The sequence below is a fragment of the Mobula birostris genome, chromosome 31, assembly GCF_030028105.1.
Source record: "Mobula birostris isolate sMobBir1 chromosome 31, sMobBir1.hap1, whole genome shotgun sequence".
NCBI lineage: Eukaryota > Metazoa > Chordata > Chondrichthyes > Myliobatiformes > Myliobatidae > Mobula > Mobula birostris.
This window is the reverse complement of record NC_092400.1, coordinates 13,702,019-13,718,102: the sequence shown is the minus strand read 5'-3', so window position 1 is coordinate 13,718,102 and position 16,084 is coordinate 13,702,019. Positions and strand designations below refer to the sequence as shown.

Below are 16,084 nucleotides of genomic sequence, written 5' to 3'. Positions count from 1 at the left end.
GGCCTACTGTCACTTTCAACCAATCGGCAGTCGGAAGGGAAGAGAGGACCCACCCTCCCACTGGAGCGTGAAGTTGGGTTGAGCGGTGCGAGACTCGGCTGTGAGCGAGGGGAGGCTGCGGCGAGCTGGTGATGGCGCTGCCTGTCGACGATGACGTCCCTTTAATCTTGACAGAAGACAACACGGGGCTGAGCGCCGACTCTGTCAGAGACGATATCCCCAACGAAAGTAGGAAATGTGATCGCTTACACTTTTAATGTCAGAATCTTAAGCGGCGCAACTTTGGTGCCCCCGAGCAGCCGGTGCACCCTGAGCTGTGCGGGGAAGCCCCGAGATATGTTTACATCTCATTGAAAGCTGTGCTCTGTCACGCTGCTCGCTGTGATGGTGCGAAAACTTGTGGCCGTCTGCTTCATCGTACTAGGTTAGCAAATAAAAGCAGCATCTGGTCAGCCAGCATCTGTGGAGAGAGGGCTGGAGATACAGGTCCCTGGCTTTCGGTGGATCTGATGATGCCGAGCCAGTGAGTGGCGGAGTTGAGTGCACTTTTATGAAACCCAGAGCGATATTTGGGACCCTTGCTGTGCATCAGCGTATCAGGGGACTATGTAGCCCATCGACCTTGTAAAAGAAATGTCCATTTAAACCACGAACCTTATAACATCATAATAAGAAATTGTGTGAGGTTATTGATTTCAGTACCGAACAAATGATGAGTATTCTCTTAAGGGAAAGTTTAGAAAATGTTAGTTCAGAAGACATTGGTGTCTTGTGCAGCAATTATTGAATGCTGACATACAAGTGCAGGCAATCGGGAAAGTAAATGGTTATTATAAAGGACATAGGTTGATTCACCGAGATTGGTTCATGGGATGGCTGGTCTCTCAATGAAGAGGCCTCTATTCTCAAGAAGTTAGAAGTGATTGCCATTGAAATTCTTAGAGGTTTTGATAGGGTACATACGGTGGATGTTTCCTGTGGCCAAGGAGTCAAGAACTACTCAAAATAAAAGATTTAAGACTGAAAAGAGAAGAAATTTCTTCACTCAGAGGACTGCGAGGCCCAGTCAATCTAAAGATTGTTTTCAAAAGAAAGTTCCTTAGATGTTGTAAATAATGGAAATAGTTGATTGAAATATAATTGATAAACTTCTACAGTTGATTTCCGCATTTGATGGTAAGGACTTGTACCATTGTAACTCTTTTCTGCTATTAATGGATAGGGTGAAGTTTTATTGCGTCTCATTTGACCTTTTTGTTCTTGCTTGTCATCCCTGTTCTTACACTTAATTTTCTATTAATCATTAGCTCTCAGAGATTAAGGAACAATTTCATGACTATTGTTTAAAAGAAATAAATTTTACTTCTGAGAAAATGCTCAGTAAATGTTTACATTGAGTAGCCATCTGACTTGAGTCTGAACAGACAATTGACAGAAAGAGAAATGTTTAAAAACTACAGTGGAGAAGGAGGATGGTTGGTCTGTTTTTTTTTGTACTAGCTCTTTCCTAAGACTTTTCCAAACCAGTCCCACAGACTCGCACATTCCTAGATGCTTTGAATGTTTTGTTCTGATTTTTCCGCATAAGTTGCAGTATTTGCTAGCCACTCCCAGGTGATAAAACCTCACTCAGAATCAGGTTTATCATTACTATTATACATGACATGAAATATGTTGCTTTGTTTTGCAGCAGCAGGCAAGCTGAAAAAAACATTAAGTTATTATAATTGTTATAAAGTATCTAAGCTTAAAAAAGAATATTGAAATATATTCATGGACTATTCAGAAATATGATGGCAGAGGGAAAAAGGCTGTTTGTGAACCATTAAGCATTGATCTTCAGGCCCCTGTACCTCCTCCCTGATTGTAGTAACCAGAAGAAAGCATGTCTTGAATGGTGAGGATCATTAAAGATGGATGCCAGCTTCTTGATGCACCATCTCTTGATGATATCCTCGATGGTGAGGAAGGTTGTGCACATGATACAGCTGCCTGAGTCTAGAACCCTCTGCAGTTTCCTGTGGATTGGAACCTCCTTATCAGGCTGTGATGTACATAAACCAAAAGAAAATGACAATATTGCTTATTGTAATTTTTGAAATAACTATTTGTTATTGTTTCATCTGATAATTTGGCAATTGAAACCTTTCATGTAAACTTATTATCTACATGGAAATCCTATTCATATCTCAGCTCATTCGTTTCAACTGCAGTTTATTATCCCTGATATTATCTTAGTGAATTTTCACAGTTATGCAGTTAGACAATAGACAATGGGTGCAGGAGTAGGTCATTCAGCCCTTTGAGCCAGCACCACCATCCACTGTGATCATGGCTGATCATCCACAATCAGTACCCTGTTCCTGCCTTCTCCCTATTATCCCTTCACTCCGCTATCATTAAGAGCTCTATCTAACTCTTTTTTGAAAAAATCCAGAGAATTGGCCTCCACTGCCTTCTGAGGCAGAGCATTCCACAGAACCACAACCCTCTGTGTGAAAAAGTTTTTCCTCAACTCCGCTCTAAATTGTCTACCCCTTATTCTTAAACTGTGGCCTCTAGTTCTGGACTCCCCCAACATCGGGAACATGTTTCCTGCCTCTAGCGTGTCCAATCCCTTAATAATCTTATATGTTTCAATCAGATCCCCTCTCATCCTTCTAAATTCCAGTGTATACAACCCTAGTCGCTCCAATCTTTCAACATATGACAGTCCCGCCATCCCGGGAATTAACCTCGTGAGCCTACGCTGCACTCCCTCAATAGCTAGAATGTCCCTCCTCAAATTTGGAGACCAAAACTGTACACAATATTCCAGGTGTGGTTTCACCAGGGCCCTGTACAACTACAGAAGGACCTCTTTGCTCCTATACTCAATTCCCCTTGTTATGAAGGCCAGCATGCCTTTAGCTTTCTTCACTGCCTGCTGTACCTGCATGCTTATTTTCAATGACTGATGAACAAGGAGACCTAGATCTCGTTGTACTTCCCCTCTTCCTAACTTGACACCATTCAGATAGTAATCTGCCTTCCTGTTCTTGCCACCAAAGTGGATAACCTCACATTTATCCACATTAAACTGCATCTGCCATGCATCTGCCCACCCACCCAACCCGTCCAAGTCACCCTGCATTCTCATAACATCCTCCTCTCATTTCACACTGCCACCTAGCTTTGTGTCATCGCAAATTTGCTAATATTACTTTTAATCCCTTCATCTAAATTATTAATGTATATTGTAAATAGCTGCGATCCCAGCACTGAGCCTTGCAGTACCCCACTAGTCACTGCCTGCCATTCTGAAAAGGACCCATTAATCCCTACTCTTTGTTTCTTGGCTGCCAGCCAATTTTCTATCCATGTCAGTACCCTACCCCCAATACCATTTGCTCTAATTTTGAACACTAACTTCCTATGTGGGACCTTATCAAAGGCTTTCTGAAAGTCTAGGTACACTACATCCACTGGCTTTCCCATGTCCATTTTCATAGACACATTCTCAAAAGATTCCAAAAGATTAGTCAAGCATGATTTCCCCTTCGTAAATCCATGCTGACTCAGACCTATCCTGCCACTGCTATCCAAATATGCCACTATTACATCTTTTATAATTGATTCCAGCATCTTCCCCACCACTGATGTCAGACTATCTGGTCTATAATTGCCTGTTTTCTCTCTCCCTCCTTTCTTAAAAAGTGGGATAACATTAGCTACCCTCCAATCCGCAGGAACTGATCATGAATCTATAGAACACTGGAAAGTAATTACCAATGCATCCATGATTTCTAGAGCCACCTCCTTAAGTACCCTGGGATGCAGACCATCAGGCCCTGGGGATTTATCAACCTTCAGTCCCATCAGTTTACCCAACATCATTTTGTGCCTGATGCGAATTTCCTTCAGTTCCTCTGTTACCCTAGGTCCTCTGGCCACTATTACAGCTGGGAGTTCAAGTTCTCAGTGTTTTTAACATCTTACACTCGTGTTTTTCCTCATCTTTTCAGGATACTCTAATTTTTTTGTGTATTTACATTATTTTAATTTATAAAACTATGAATTTTATTTGCCATTTTATTAGTTTTATCAGTCTGCAATCAGTATTTCAGGGAATTAAGTATTTGTCACTTAGGTGTCTCTGACTTACATCCTGAAGTATCTTCCTATTTATGTCTATGTTTTTCTTCCAAGTTATATTCTCACAGCTAACCACACTAAATTGCACCTGCCTGTCATCCCATTCCATTACCTAAATGTGTCTTTCTGAAAAATAGCATTAATATTTCCATAACAATTTTAATGTAGAGAACAATTATGACACTTCACAAAGATATATTGGATAAAAAAGTGGCACCAGGACAAAGCTAAAGATATTAAAAATAGTAATTAATAGCTTTGTCAAAGTAGGAGGAGAAAGGTGGAAAAAGATGGGACACTTGAAAACTTAGGTAATGGAAGTTGGAGACGTCAATGTTAGCTTAACGAAATTTATTCTAACATTGACAAGGAGATTTCATGATGCAATAGAGATGCAGAATTTTTGGCTAGCTGCTAACTAGAAAAGGTTACAGGATAAGGAGGGAGTTTGCCATGAAATGATTGAAATTTTATGTTAGAAAATTTGGGGGGACCAACAGCCATGGATATTTGGAGTGATGGCATGGCAAAGATTAATACACTGACAACCTTGAGTCGTCTGTAATTTTTCTCGTAATTTTTTTTAAAATTTACTACTCTGCGTCATCAGTGTATTTTAATTCTCATATCTAAGTGTATCTAGATACTGCAAAGAAAAATAAACCCAATATTATATCAAAAATAAAGTGGCAGTCCCTTCTGGTGACTGTAAAATGGCACTTTAGAACATGGAAAATATTATGCTAAATATGAATTAAGAAGCTGGGTCTAGTCATTACATTCTTTATCAATTTCCCCCTGAGCTTGTGGGCTACATTTTAACGTCCAGCTGTCAGTATCACACACACCGGTTTCCAACAGTTCAATTAAAATTGTGATAATATAGGCGTCCATCTGAAGCCAGAAGTATCTTCCTTTAACTATGCAAGTTAGGTTCCCTTGATGATACGAACACTCAGCTACAAAGTTAACATGAGGCATGAGCAGAGGAACAGTGTTGGTTTTGCTGCCGAGTTAAATCTTCTGGGAGCTGGATTTAGTGTTGGAAGGTATAAGAGCTGAGAAATTATATTAAAAAGCTCATTATTAATATGCACTGCAGGATTTAATTTCTTCAGTCTTGAAGAAGGGTCTCAGCCCGAAACATCAGCTGTTCATTCATTTCCACAGATGCCGCTTGACCTGCTTTGTTTCTCCAGCATTTTGTGTGTGTTACTTTGGATTTACAGCATCTGCAGACTTTCTTGTTTTCATGGTTAAATTTCTGACTGGCACACTCTAAAATCTAGGACTGCGTGCAGAAAGACTCACTAAAGCTTAGTCCAGTCACTGCAAAGAATCTGTGGGGAAGGACTCAGTTTAAGGCAGAGGTGGCCAATCTTTTACATTCCATGCGTCAATTTTTTCACGCTGGAGTTCAGATGTGATTTTTTTTTCCATGTACGAGTTCTATATTAACATATTTTTATAAGAATTGAATGGGGATACAAGAGTTGTATGGCGCATCTGAACTTGTGAGTGGAAAAAATTGAAGCACGGAATGTAAAAGGTTGGCCACCCCTGGTTTAAGGGCTTACTGGCATTGCACATGAATTGGTTGCAATCTGCATTAAAAGTGCAGAGCAACACACATCAAAGTTGCTGGTGAATGCAGCAGGCCAGGCAGCATCTCTAGGAAGAGGTGCAGTCGACGTTTCAGGCCGAGACCCTTCGTCAGGACTAACTGAAGGAAAAGTGAGTAAGGGATTTGAAAGTTGGAGGGGGAGGGGGAGATAGCAGAGGTTTAGATTAATGATAGTCAGTTATGTACTAATATTGAGTAATTGGAATAACATGACTTGTGATATAAATGTTTGTTTTTCTTTATTTTTGGGAACTGGATGATGCCAGCAAAGCCAGCGTTTATGGCCTATTCCTAATTGTCTGTAATAACTACTATGGTCCTTTTGCCAATGAGTGGGAAATTTCAGGATTTAGATCCAGATTCCAGGATTAAATTTTCAATTTGGGAGGATGTATACTTGGAGGGTAATTTGAAGGTAAAGCTGTTCCCACGTCTACAGACCTTGTCATTCTTGGCAGAGACCATAGGCTAGCAGAATAGCTCCAATGCATTTGTAATTAACATTCACTTCAGCCAGTGTACCATGGAAGTGGAGAGAATGAGTGTTTCAAGTGGTTGATGGGATATCATTCAGGCAGGCCTCTCTGTTCTAGTATAGAGTTGCTGGTGCTGCACTATTCCAGACAAGTGCAGAACTTTCCATGGCATTCAAAGTTCAAAGTAAATTTAGAACACAAATTCCTGTTACAGTAGCTGAGTCATAGTATATTCAGCCTACAACCTGCCCTTATTTATGTGACTGGTCCTGTGGTCTCTGGTATATGGTGACGCTCTAGATGTTGATGGAGATTTGCTAATGATTGTGCCATTGAATATTAAGGGTAGATGATTGGATTCTGTCTTGTTGCAGATTCCATTGCCTTGCACTTTTGAGAATTCATATGGATGCAGAATAGGAGAAGGAGAGAGTTAATCGCAGTAAATCAAATGTTGCATGCATTAGTGAGCTATGACTGCAGCCATTGAATTGTTTTCTCTTTGATGCCCAGTGACTTCAGTTATATCATATGCCTTGATGTCAAATACATTCTTGATGTCAGTGGCAGCCATTCTGGCCTCACCTCTGAAATTCACCTTTTGGTTCAGTGTTTATTTCAAGGATATGTTGACGTCTAAGTTGAGTGCTTCTGGCAAAACTCAAATTTGGCATCAGTGTCAGAGTTATTGTTTAGTTTCTGTCACTGCATAATACTGCTCGTGATAGTTTCATCACTCAGTAATTTTAGTATATTCATATTTCAGTTTACAGGACAGTCACAGCCCTAGAAAAACTATTTTTGTATCTTTTAAAGGATAAGATTAGTATTTTTGTATTTAATTAGTATCTTCCTGATGTTATAATGTTGCAAATTTTATGTCAATTTGTCATAAGTTTCATCAGAAAAAGCAAAACATTTCCTGAAGTAAATTCTTAAATATTTTTAGCTGTGCTTGCTATAAGTAGCATGATTTTCCTCTTTGTTATTTAGTTAGCTTTATCAATGAAAGTCTAGATGTCCTCTATGTATATATTAAAAAAATGTACATTTTGTACAGGGTGATGATATCTGTTTGTGAAACTCTCATCCTCTCCCATTGTGTATCTGCAGGAGTGATTGATATTAGAGTGACTGTTTATGTGATATTAGAAGTTGTATTGTTTACTATTTTGATATTTAACAATACAAGGATAAGCTCAAAGCAATAGTAAACAAATCATAATCAGCTCTGCAAAACTGTGGAGAAATCATACCTTTAGTATGATTAATAGGCATTTTTAGAGAAACAAAACATGTTCTAAATTAAGCATTTCACTGACACCGCAATATATTTTCTAATTCAAAGCACTTTCAATCCCTTTATCTTTTTATGTCCCTTTCCTTCCTAATCCCTTCTCTCAATCATCCTGTCACTATCGCTTTCCATGCCTTCCCCAAACAATAAACAACTTGTGACCTGGTATCAAGGTTTCAAAGTTTTAAAGTACATTTATAATCACAGTATGTATACAGTACACAGCCCTGAAATTCGTCCTCCCACAGGCAGCATATAACAAAGAAACACTGTGAACCATTTGAAGAAGACATCAAACACCCACCGTGCAAGAAAAAGAACAAATCGCACAAACAGCAAAAGCAAGCAAATAACATGCAGAGTATTAAACGTCAAACCGCAGAATCCCTGATACGGCCGAGGAGTGCCAGCCACCAAGGCAGTTCAATTTAATGCTCTGTCAATGAATCAGAATCAGGTTTATTATCATCGGCATGTGTTGTGAAATTTGTTAAATCTGCAGCGGCAGTTCAATGCAATACATAATACGGAAGAAGAAAAAGAACAATAAATTACAGGATCCACATATTGAATAAATTAAAAATCGTGTAAAAAATAGAAATAATATATATTTAAAAAGTGAGGTAGTGTTCAAGGGTTCAATGTCCATTTAGGAATCGGATGGAAGAGGGGAAGAAGCTGTTCCTGAATCGCTGAGTAGCAGACATCCCACCTTGCAAAAACTCATTTCAGTGAGGGAGCACCATCAATTTGCGGGAGACTCCCGGGAGAGGTGGGATGTCTGCAATAGAGTAGTTCCTTAGCAGCTGGCCAGCTAATTTAATTAACGTTAGCTATGCTAATGAACGAATGACACCTGTTAAACTCACCTCAACATGTCTTTTACAGTCTTAACCCACCATGGGCAGTAGAAAAGTCACTGTTGGAAACAGTGCAGCGAGCAACACTGTCATTATTGTGACCCCTATTAGGCAGGGGTACACTTTAGGGTAGTCTGGGGTGACGTACGTTTTATATTGTCTTTGGAACACTCTGCCACAGCGCGCTCTCTCTCTCATTGCTCGCGTGCTGTCAAGCGCTTTCGCTTGCTTTCGCTCTGGCTCGCGCGCTTTCGCTCTCGCTCGCACACTGTCGCTTGCTTTCTCTCGCGCTCTCTCACTCGCTCTCACTCTCTCACTCGTGCTCTCTCACATTCTCTTGCTCGATTGCTTGCTCTCGCTCTCTCTCGCTTGCTCTCGCTCTCTCGCGCGCGCTCTCTCTCGTGGTCGCTCTCGCGCTGTCTCTTGCTTTCTCTCGCTTGCTCTCAAAAAAATTGAGTTCAGTGATACTGTATATAATTTGCGGGCATTAGGGAGCCACTATTAATATGAGGGAGACTCCCGGAACTTCCAGAAGAGGTGGGATGTCTGAAGTAGGTGCCTTCAGGCTTCTATAGCTCCAACCTGATGGTAACAATGAGAAAAAGGCATGCCCTGGGTGCTGGACGTCGTTAATGGATGCTGCCTTTCTGAGGCACCGCTCCTTGAAGATGTCCTGGGTACTTTGTAGGCTAGTACCCAAGATGGAGCCGACTAAATTTTCAACTCTCTGCAGCTTCTTTCGGCCCTGTGCAGTAGCCCCCCTCCCCCCCATACTAGACAGTGATGCAGCCTGTCAGAATGCTTTCCACAGTACATCTATAGATGTTTTTGAGTGTATTTGTTGACCTACTAAATCTCTTCAAACTCCTAATGAAGTATAGTCGCTGTCTTGCAATGACTGCAGGCCTCAGGCACAGAGCCAGTTCCGTGTGAAACCACCTTGATCAAATCATGCAAATGGCAAAAAGAAGTAACCAGAAAGACATGGAACATGAATCGCAGAGTTCTCCAAAGATGATTGCACGACCGTGGAACACGTTCAGTACTGAGGACATTAAATATCAAACCGCAAAGTCCCCCAAAAAAACCACAAGCCACACCATCGAGGTGATTGAACCTGCACCCTCTTCCAGCAGCAGCAAGGGAGAGACCAATCAAACACAGGCAGGTGGCACTCATCACCCATTCGTCTTACGCTCTCGTCCTCATCGATTTCAATCTTGCTCAATGCTTTAATCAGCAAGGAGTGATGGAGCCGACCATGGGTTCATGTTCTGCCATTAAGAAATGGTGGTCACACACTCCGCTCTCAACCTCACTGAGTTCTCTGGGAGGCAGCAAAAGTGCCAGAACGCTCAGTCGGCCCAAAAATACAACAAAATGGAACTTCCAGGCAGCAATCGATTGCAGAAGAAGCATACTTAAAAGAAGAAGACAAAGTCATTCTGTGAGCTGTCTGCAGGATGTTACCATTGGTCGTGTTGGTCCCTGCTGCTATCTTGAAGTCTTACTAATGTCACTCAATATTCCTTTGCATAATAAGATGCTGGAAATAAATATAATGACAGAGCACAAGATTACAAGAAAACTAAGAGCAAGAGTAAGCTATCAACTCCTGCAGGCCTCAACTCCTCTTCGGCCAGATGTCCATAGCCCTTGGATCTCTGATCTTTCAAAAATTCATCTAATTTTTAAATACCTTCAGGCCGATAGCTTTCACCACTTTCGTGGGCTCATAGATTGTTCAGATATCAGATGGTGGAGGGGAAAAAGCTGTTCCTAAAAATTGATTTGTGTGACTTTAGGCTCATAAGTGAAAATGAAATTCCAAACACAGACCTATTTATGTAGTTCACTTGTGAAAATGAAATTCCAAACACAGACCTATTTATGTAGTTCACTTAATGTATTAAAATATCCCATAAATGCTTTCAGGAGCTTAATCTAACAAAAATAAATAAATCCAATGAAAAGTGCAGAACTGGCTGGAGTGTTTAAAGACATCTTCAACCTCTTGCTTTGGCAGTGTGAGGTATCTACTTACTTCAAGCAGGCTTCAATCCTACTGGTACCCAATGGGGTAACCTGCCTTAATGACCATTGTCCTGCAGCATTCCATCCACAGTGATGAAGTCCTTTGAGAGATTGGTCATGAAGCATATCAACTATTGTCTGAGCAGAGACTTGGAACCTCTTCAATTTGCCTATCGTCCCAATAGGTCAACAGCAGATACCACTCCATTAGCTCTTCACTCAGCTCTGGAACATCTGGATAAGGAAGATGCATACATCAGGATGCTCTTCATTGACTACAGCTCTGCATTCAATACTATCATCCCCTCAAAACTCATTACTAAGCTCCAAGTCCTAGGCCTTGATACCTTCCTGTACAAATGGATCCTCAATTTCCTCACTGCAGACTCCAGTCAGTATGGATTGGTAACAATATCTCCTCCAGAATCAACATCACTACAGGCACACCACTAGGCTGTGTGATTAGCCCCCTGTTCTGATCGCTTTATACTATGAATGTGTGGTTAAGTACAGCTCCAATGCTATATTTAAGTTTGTTGTTGGCCAAATCAAAAGCTGGCGAATCAATTTATAGGAAGGAGAATGGGAATCTGGTTGAATGATGCCACAGCAATATCTTCTCACTCAACATCAGCAAAATCAAAGAGTTGGTTATTGATTACAGTAGAAGAAGCCAAAGGTCCATGAACCAGTCCTCATCAGGGGAGTGGAGGTGGAGAAGGTCATTAACTTTAAATTCCTTGGCATTACTGTATCAGAGGCTCTGCCCTGGAACTAGCACAAAGGTGCCATCACAAAAAAAAACAGGCATGACTGCACTTCTACTTTCTTTGAAGTTTGTGTAGATTTGGCATGTCACCTGAAATTTTGACAGATCTCTATAGATGCAGAGTGGAGAGTGCCCTGACTGATTGCATCATGGCCTGGTATGGAAACACCAATGCTCAGAAATGCAATGCAGAGCCTCACATCGACTACGCTGACAACGCCTTCAAAAGTTGCAGTTTCTGCCACTAAGGACAGGGCAACAGGCACAGCGAATATTATCACCTTAAGATTTCTCTCCAAGACACACACCATCCTGATTTTAAAATTCAGATTGTAGCAGTCCCTTTACTGGAAGTTCAACAACCTTTTCAAAGGTGGTTATGAATGTGTATTGTCATAGATATTCACTTCCTGAAAATGAATAAATAAAAAGAAAAATGACTTGAAATTGCTAATGTTTATCTATTTAGGTATATATAATTTTATAATCACTATATTCTCTAAATATCTTCTTTGGTATTAATAAACTTTATCAAGTGTTGCACCTCTTGCCTTTACAGATTAGTTATTGTGAAACCTTTATTTCCTGTTGTCTCATTTACATTATAATTTGTTTTTTTTGAACAATGACATTTGTAGGCCTAATGAAAAAAAATCCCTTCACTTTCAGGAGGGATAAGATCAGTATGTAGTGCAGTTAGTGAAAGGAAGATAACACATCTTTCTAATCAAAGAACGGTCTCCTGTAACAACGTAGAGGTAAATATCAAAACTTATTAGTTTTGGCAGAGTTATGTGTCTGATATCAAGGGAAGGATGTGTACTGTGCATAACAATTCTGTTCCTTTTTATCTCTAAGGATGGCAATGTTTAAGTACCAAGACGCATTTTCTGCAAAATTAGTTGCAGATGACCTTTTCTTTGAACATATTTGCAGTCAATAATTTAGTAAGATTGTTAGATACATAGATATTTCTTTATTGATGCTGTTTTATTGATTCACCAACTCAAACACCCATACCTTAAGACTCATACCACCTGAAAACAGGCCATTCAATCCACCATATTCACGATGACCAAGGGGACCAATCTCATTATTAATCCAATCTTCCAGCACTTGGCCCATTGCTTTCTGTGCCCAAGCATTTACAAATCCTTATCTGGACAGTTTTTAAGTGCTGCCAGCAACTCTTCTTCCACCACTTTGCAAGGCAGTGTTTTCTAGCTATCCCTGGGTGGAAAGCTACTCCTTAGATGCTTTCTAAATCTCTTACCACTTACCCCAAATGTGCCCTCGAGTTTTATCGCTATGTGATATGGAGAATGGTTTCCTACGGTAAACACTATTAATACCCCTCATAATTTTATATACCACAGTCATGTCCCTGCTTAACCATGTCCACTCCAGGTAAAACAGACATAACTTCTGCACTCTTTCCTCATAAATGAACTGCTTCACCCCAGGCAACATCGTGGTGAATCTCATCTTCAGCCTCTCCAGCACTATCACATCTTTCCTATAGTGACCAAAACTGCATGCAGTAATCTAGCTGAGATCTGGCCAATGTTTTATAACGTTGGAGCATATCCTCCTGCCTTGTGTATTCATTGCCCTGACTAAAGAAGCCAGCACTCCATATGCTGCCTTAACCATGTAATCTACCTGCACTGTCACTTTCAAGAATTTATGGACTTGTATATCAAGGTTCCTCTGCTCCTCAAAACTCCCTAGAGCTCTAACATTCACAGTATATGGCCTATCCTTATTGATACTCCCAAAATGTATCTGGATTCAAGTGTATCTGCCATTTCCGAGCTCATTTCACCCTGTGGCCGAAAATTATTCTTCATACCATCCACTCCACGTCTCTGCTGACTTACCGATCAAGCCTCCTGCGTCCACATCCAAATTATTTACATTTATTACAAACAGCTAGACTCCCAGTGCCAATCCCTGTGGAACACCACTAGTCACAGGCATCTAATCCCAAAAATAATGTTCTTCTATCACCCCATCTCCTATTGCTAAGCTTATTTGGATTTAATTTACCAACTTACCCTGGAATCTATGAACTCTAACCTTTTGCCATGCAGGGACTTGTCAAAGACCATACTGAAGTCTGTGTCAACCACTATACTCATCAATACACTTTGTTACTTCTTTAAAAAGCTCAATCAGATTGGTAAAATAATATATACCCTTGACAAATCCATGCTGGCTGTCTCTGATTTTTCTCTATCTTTCCAAGTGACCACTAATCCTGTTCCTCAGTCTTTTTTTTTCCAATAATTTCCCTTCTACTGATAATAGGGTTTCAGGTCTGTAATTATCAGGCTATCCCCTGATGTCTTTCTTGAAAGGGTGACCATATTTGTCCTGCAGTAATCTGGTATCTAACTGGTGGCTAAAAAAGTTTTTTAAAACCTCAGTCATAGCCCAGCAAACTGTTCTGTTGCCTCCCTTAACAACCAGGGATAAAGCCCACCCAGTCCTGAGGATTTATCCACCTCTCAGCTCGCTAAGGCATCATGATTCTCCTCTTTATTTGCACTAGTATATCCATTCCTTCTTCACTAAATCTTCCACCTACATTTCTTTTGTGAACACTGATTAAAATGATTAATTTAGCATCCTGCTCTACCTTCCAGCATCATGCACAAATTGGCCTTACCGGACCCTACCCTACTCATTCCATAGTTATTCTTTTTATCTTAAGATACTTATAAAATATCTTTGGATTTCCCTCAATCCTGTTCTCGTGTGATATTTCTTAACTCCTCTTTACCTTCCTGGTTTTCTTTTTAAGCACCCCTTATACTTTTTATACTTTTGATAATTGGCCCCTTATTAATCCTCTACACTTGCCATATTGTTCCTATTTTCCCCTTATCCAGTCTTCAGTACCCCTCAACACCCTTGTATTTTTTACCCTTGGCTTTCACTCTTACAGGGGACACGTTGGTCCTAACTTCACCCTGTTTCTCCTTTGAATGCTTCCCTCTGTGCAGATGTAGACTGAACTCTTAAGTCAATGCTCCCTGTCTGTCGTTACCAGGTTCTATCTAAAAGCACATACCACCAAGCTCAAGGAGGGAACAGTCCCCTGATATGATAAAGTGGACTCTTATCCTCACAAACTACCTTGATATGGCTTTGCACCTTATTCTTTGCTGCACAACACTTTCTCTATAACTATAACATTCTGTATTCTGTTATTCTCTCTTCAGTGTACTTTTGCATTGAAATGATCAGTACAGATGGCATGCAAAACAAAGCATTTCACTCTACCTTGGTACAGGTCACAATAATAAACAAATTTATCAATGTTAAAGGAATTTGCCCCCAATTTAAGACCTTTATTCCTGGCCTCTCCCTATATTTTTCTGTAATCACTTTGAAATGCTGTATATCAAGTTGCAGTTGCTGTCTTCAAAATGCTGTGCCACTGACCTGCTCTCCACTTGACCCAATATATTCCCCAAGATGAGATCCAATAATGTTTCTTCCTTTCTTAGTCTATCTGCATATCACATCAAAATTTCCAAAATTTTGCTCCCTCTGATCTATTTTACACTAAGGAAATCCTAGTGGAATATTTGGGGAATTGAAATCCTGTGGTACGAAATCCAATATCTGTTACATCCCTCTGTGAATCAGCTATGTATCTGTTTCTCCAGGTGACTGCTAGGAGGTCTGTGATGCACTCTTAGCAAAGTGATAATATCATTTTTGTTCTTAATCCCCAACCACATGACCCCATTTGAGGAACCTTCAAGGATATCTTCCCTCAATACTGCATTCCTTGACTAACAGTGCAACACCATCTCTTCTTTTGCAACCCCTCTGCCTTATCTGAAAACTCTATACACTGGTTTACTGCATTGCCTTGTCTCAGTAAAGGCAACAATATTGTAGTCCTATGTGTTAATTAAGGCTTTGAGTTTATCCACTTTATTTGTTAGATTCCTTATTTTAAAATAGATGTAAAATAGCTTTGATTTTTGCTGATGTGTATTCACCTGCCTACTTTGCCTATTGCATTTATCCTTCCTATCCTTCTATTTGTACATTCACTAGCCCATGGCACTGAAAACAATCCAGAAATTACAGCTTTTGAGGTCCTGCTCTTTAAATAGCTAGTTAGCTCCCTAAATTCCTGTGCAAGACCTCATCCTCCCCCCCACCCCCCCCCCGCCCCCGGGTCTTTGGTACCAACATACATCACAACCACTGACTCTTCACCCTCCTCCTTCAGAACGTCCAGAAGGCACACAGAGGCATCCTTGACCCAAGCACAAGGAGACAGTAGGCCATCTTGGATTTTGCTCCTTCATTCCAAACTTTTGGTTTCTGAAGTCCTAGTATTGTGATGGTTTTGGGTTTGTTGACCGCAAAGTTCTGAATGCAAACTAAGACCTTAAATCCTATCAGATATAAATAGCCATTGATATGTGAGTTCTCTCACTAAAGGGAGATTATACTGTAACTATCCAATCTTCAAAGACTAATTTACTTCTCTGTTTATTCTCCATGGCAAATTTAGTTGCCAATACCCACTATTCGACTGGTGGGTCCCCCCTCCCAACCAAGGAGAAGATACTTCCAGCTAATAGTTTAAAACACAGTTCATTTATTTTTAATGACATTTAAATCCAAACAACACTCTTAAACCACATTTAGAACTCACAGAGGGTTTCTATCTTAAACACAAACCATTTCCAAAATACAAAGCACAGTGGACAAAGGATTTCAAAACTCAAGTTCAATTCCTATGTATAACCTAAAAAGACATATCCGTGAGTTGCAGATGGAAGAATTAATCTGTTTTCAAAATCAAAGCTAAAGGAATGGTTTCTAGTTCACCCCAGTGTTTCTTTCTTATTTCTTGAT

General features: G+C 40.3%; 1 protein-coding gene across 1 annotated transcript in view; it reads left to right on the top strand.

Annotated features, from left to right (window-relative positions):
* Window positions 1–75: 75 nt before the first annotated feature.
* tpcn1 (two pore segment channel 1) overlaps window positions 76–16,084 on the top strand; it is a 94,459-nt gene continuing 78,450 nt past the window's right edge. Inside the window, exon 1 of the mRNA XM_072247850.1 lies at window positions 76–228. Within this exon, the coding sequence (XP_072103951.1) occupies window positions 132–228 (97 nt within the window). The 5' untranslated portion in view covers window positions 76–131. The remainder of the gene's footprint in view (window positions 229–16,084) is intronic.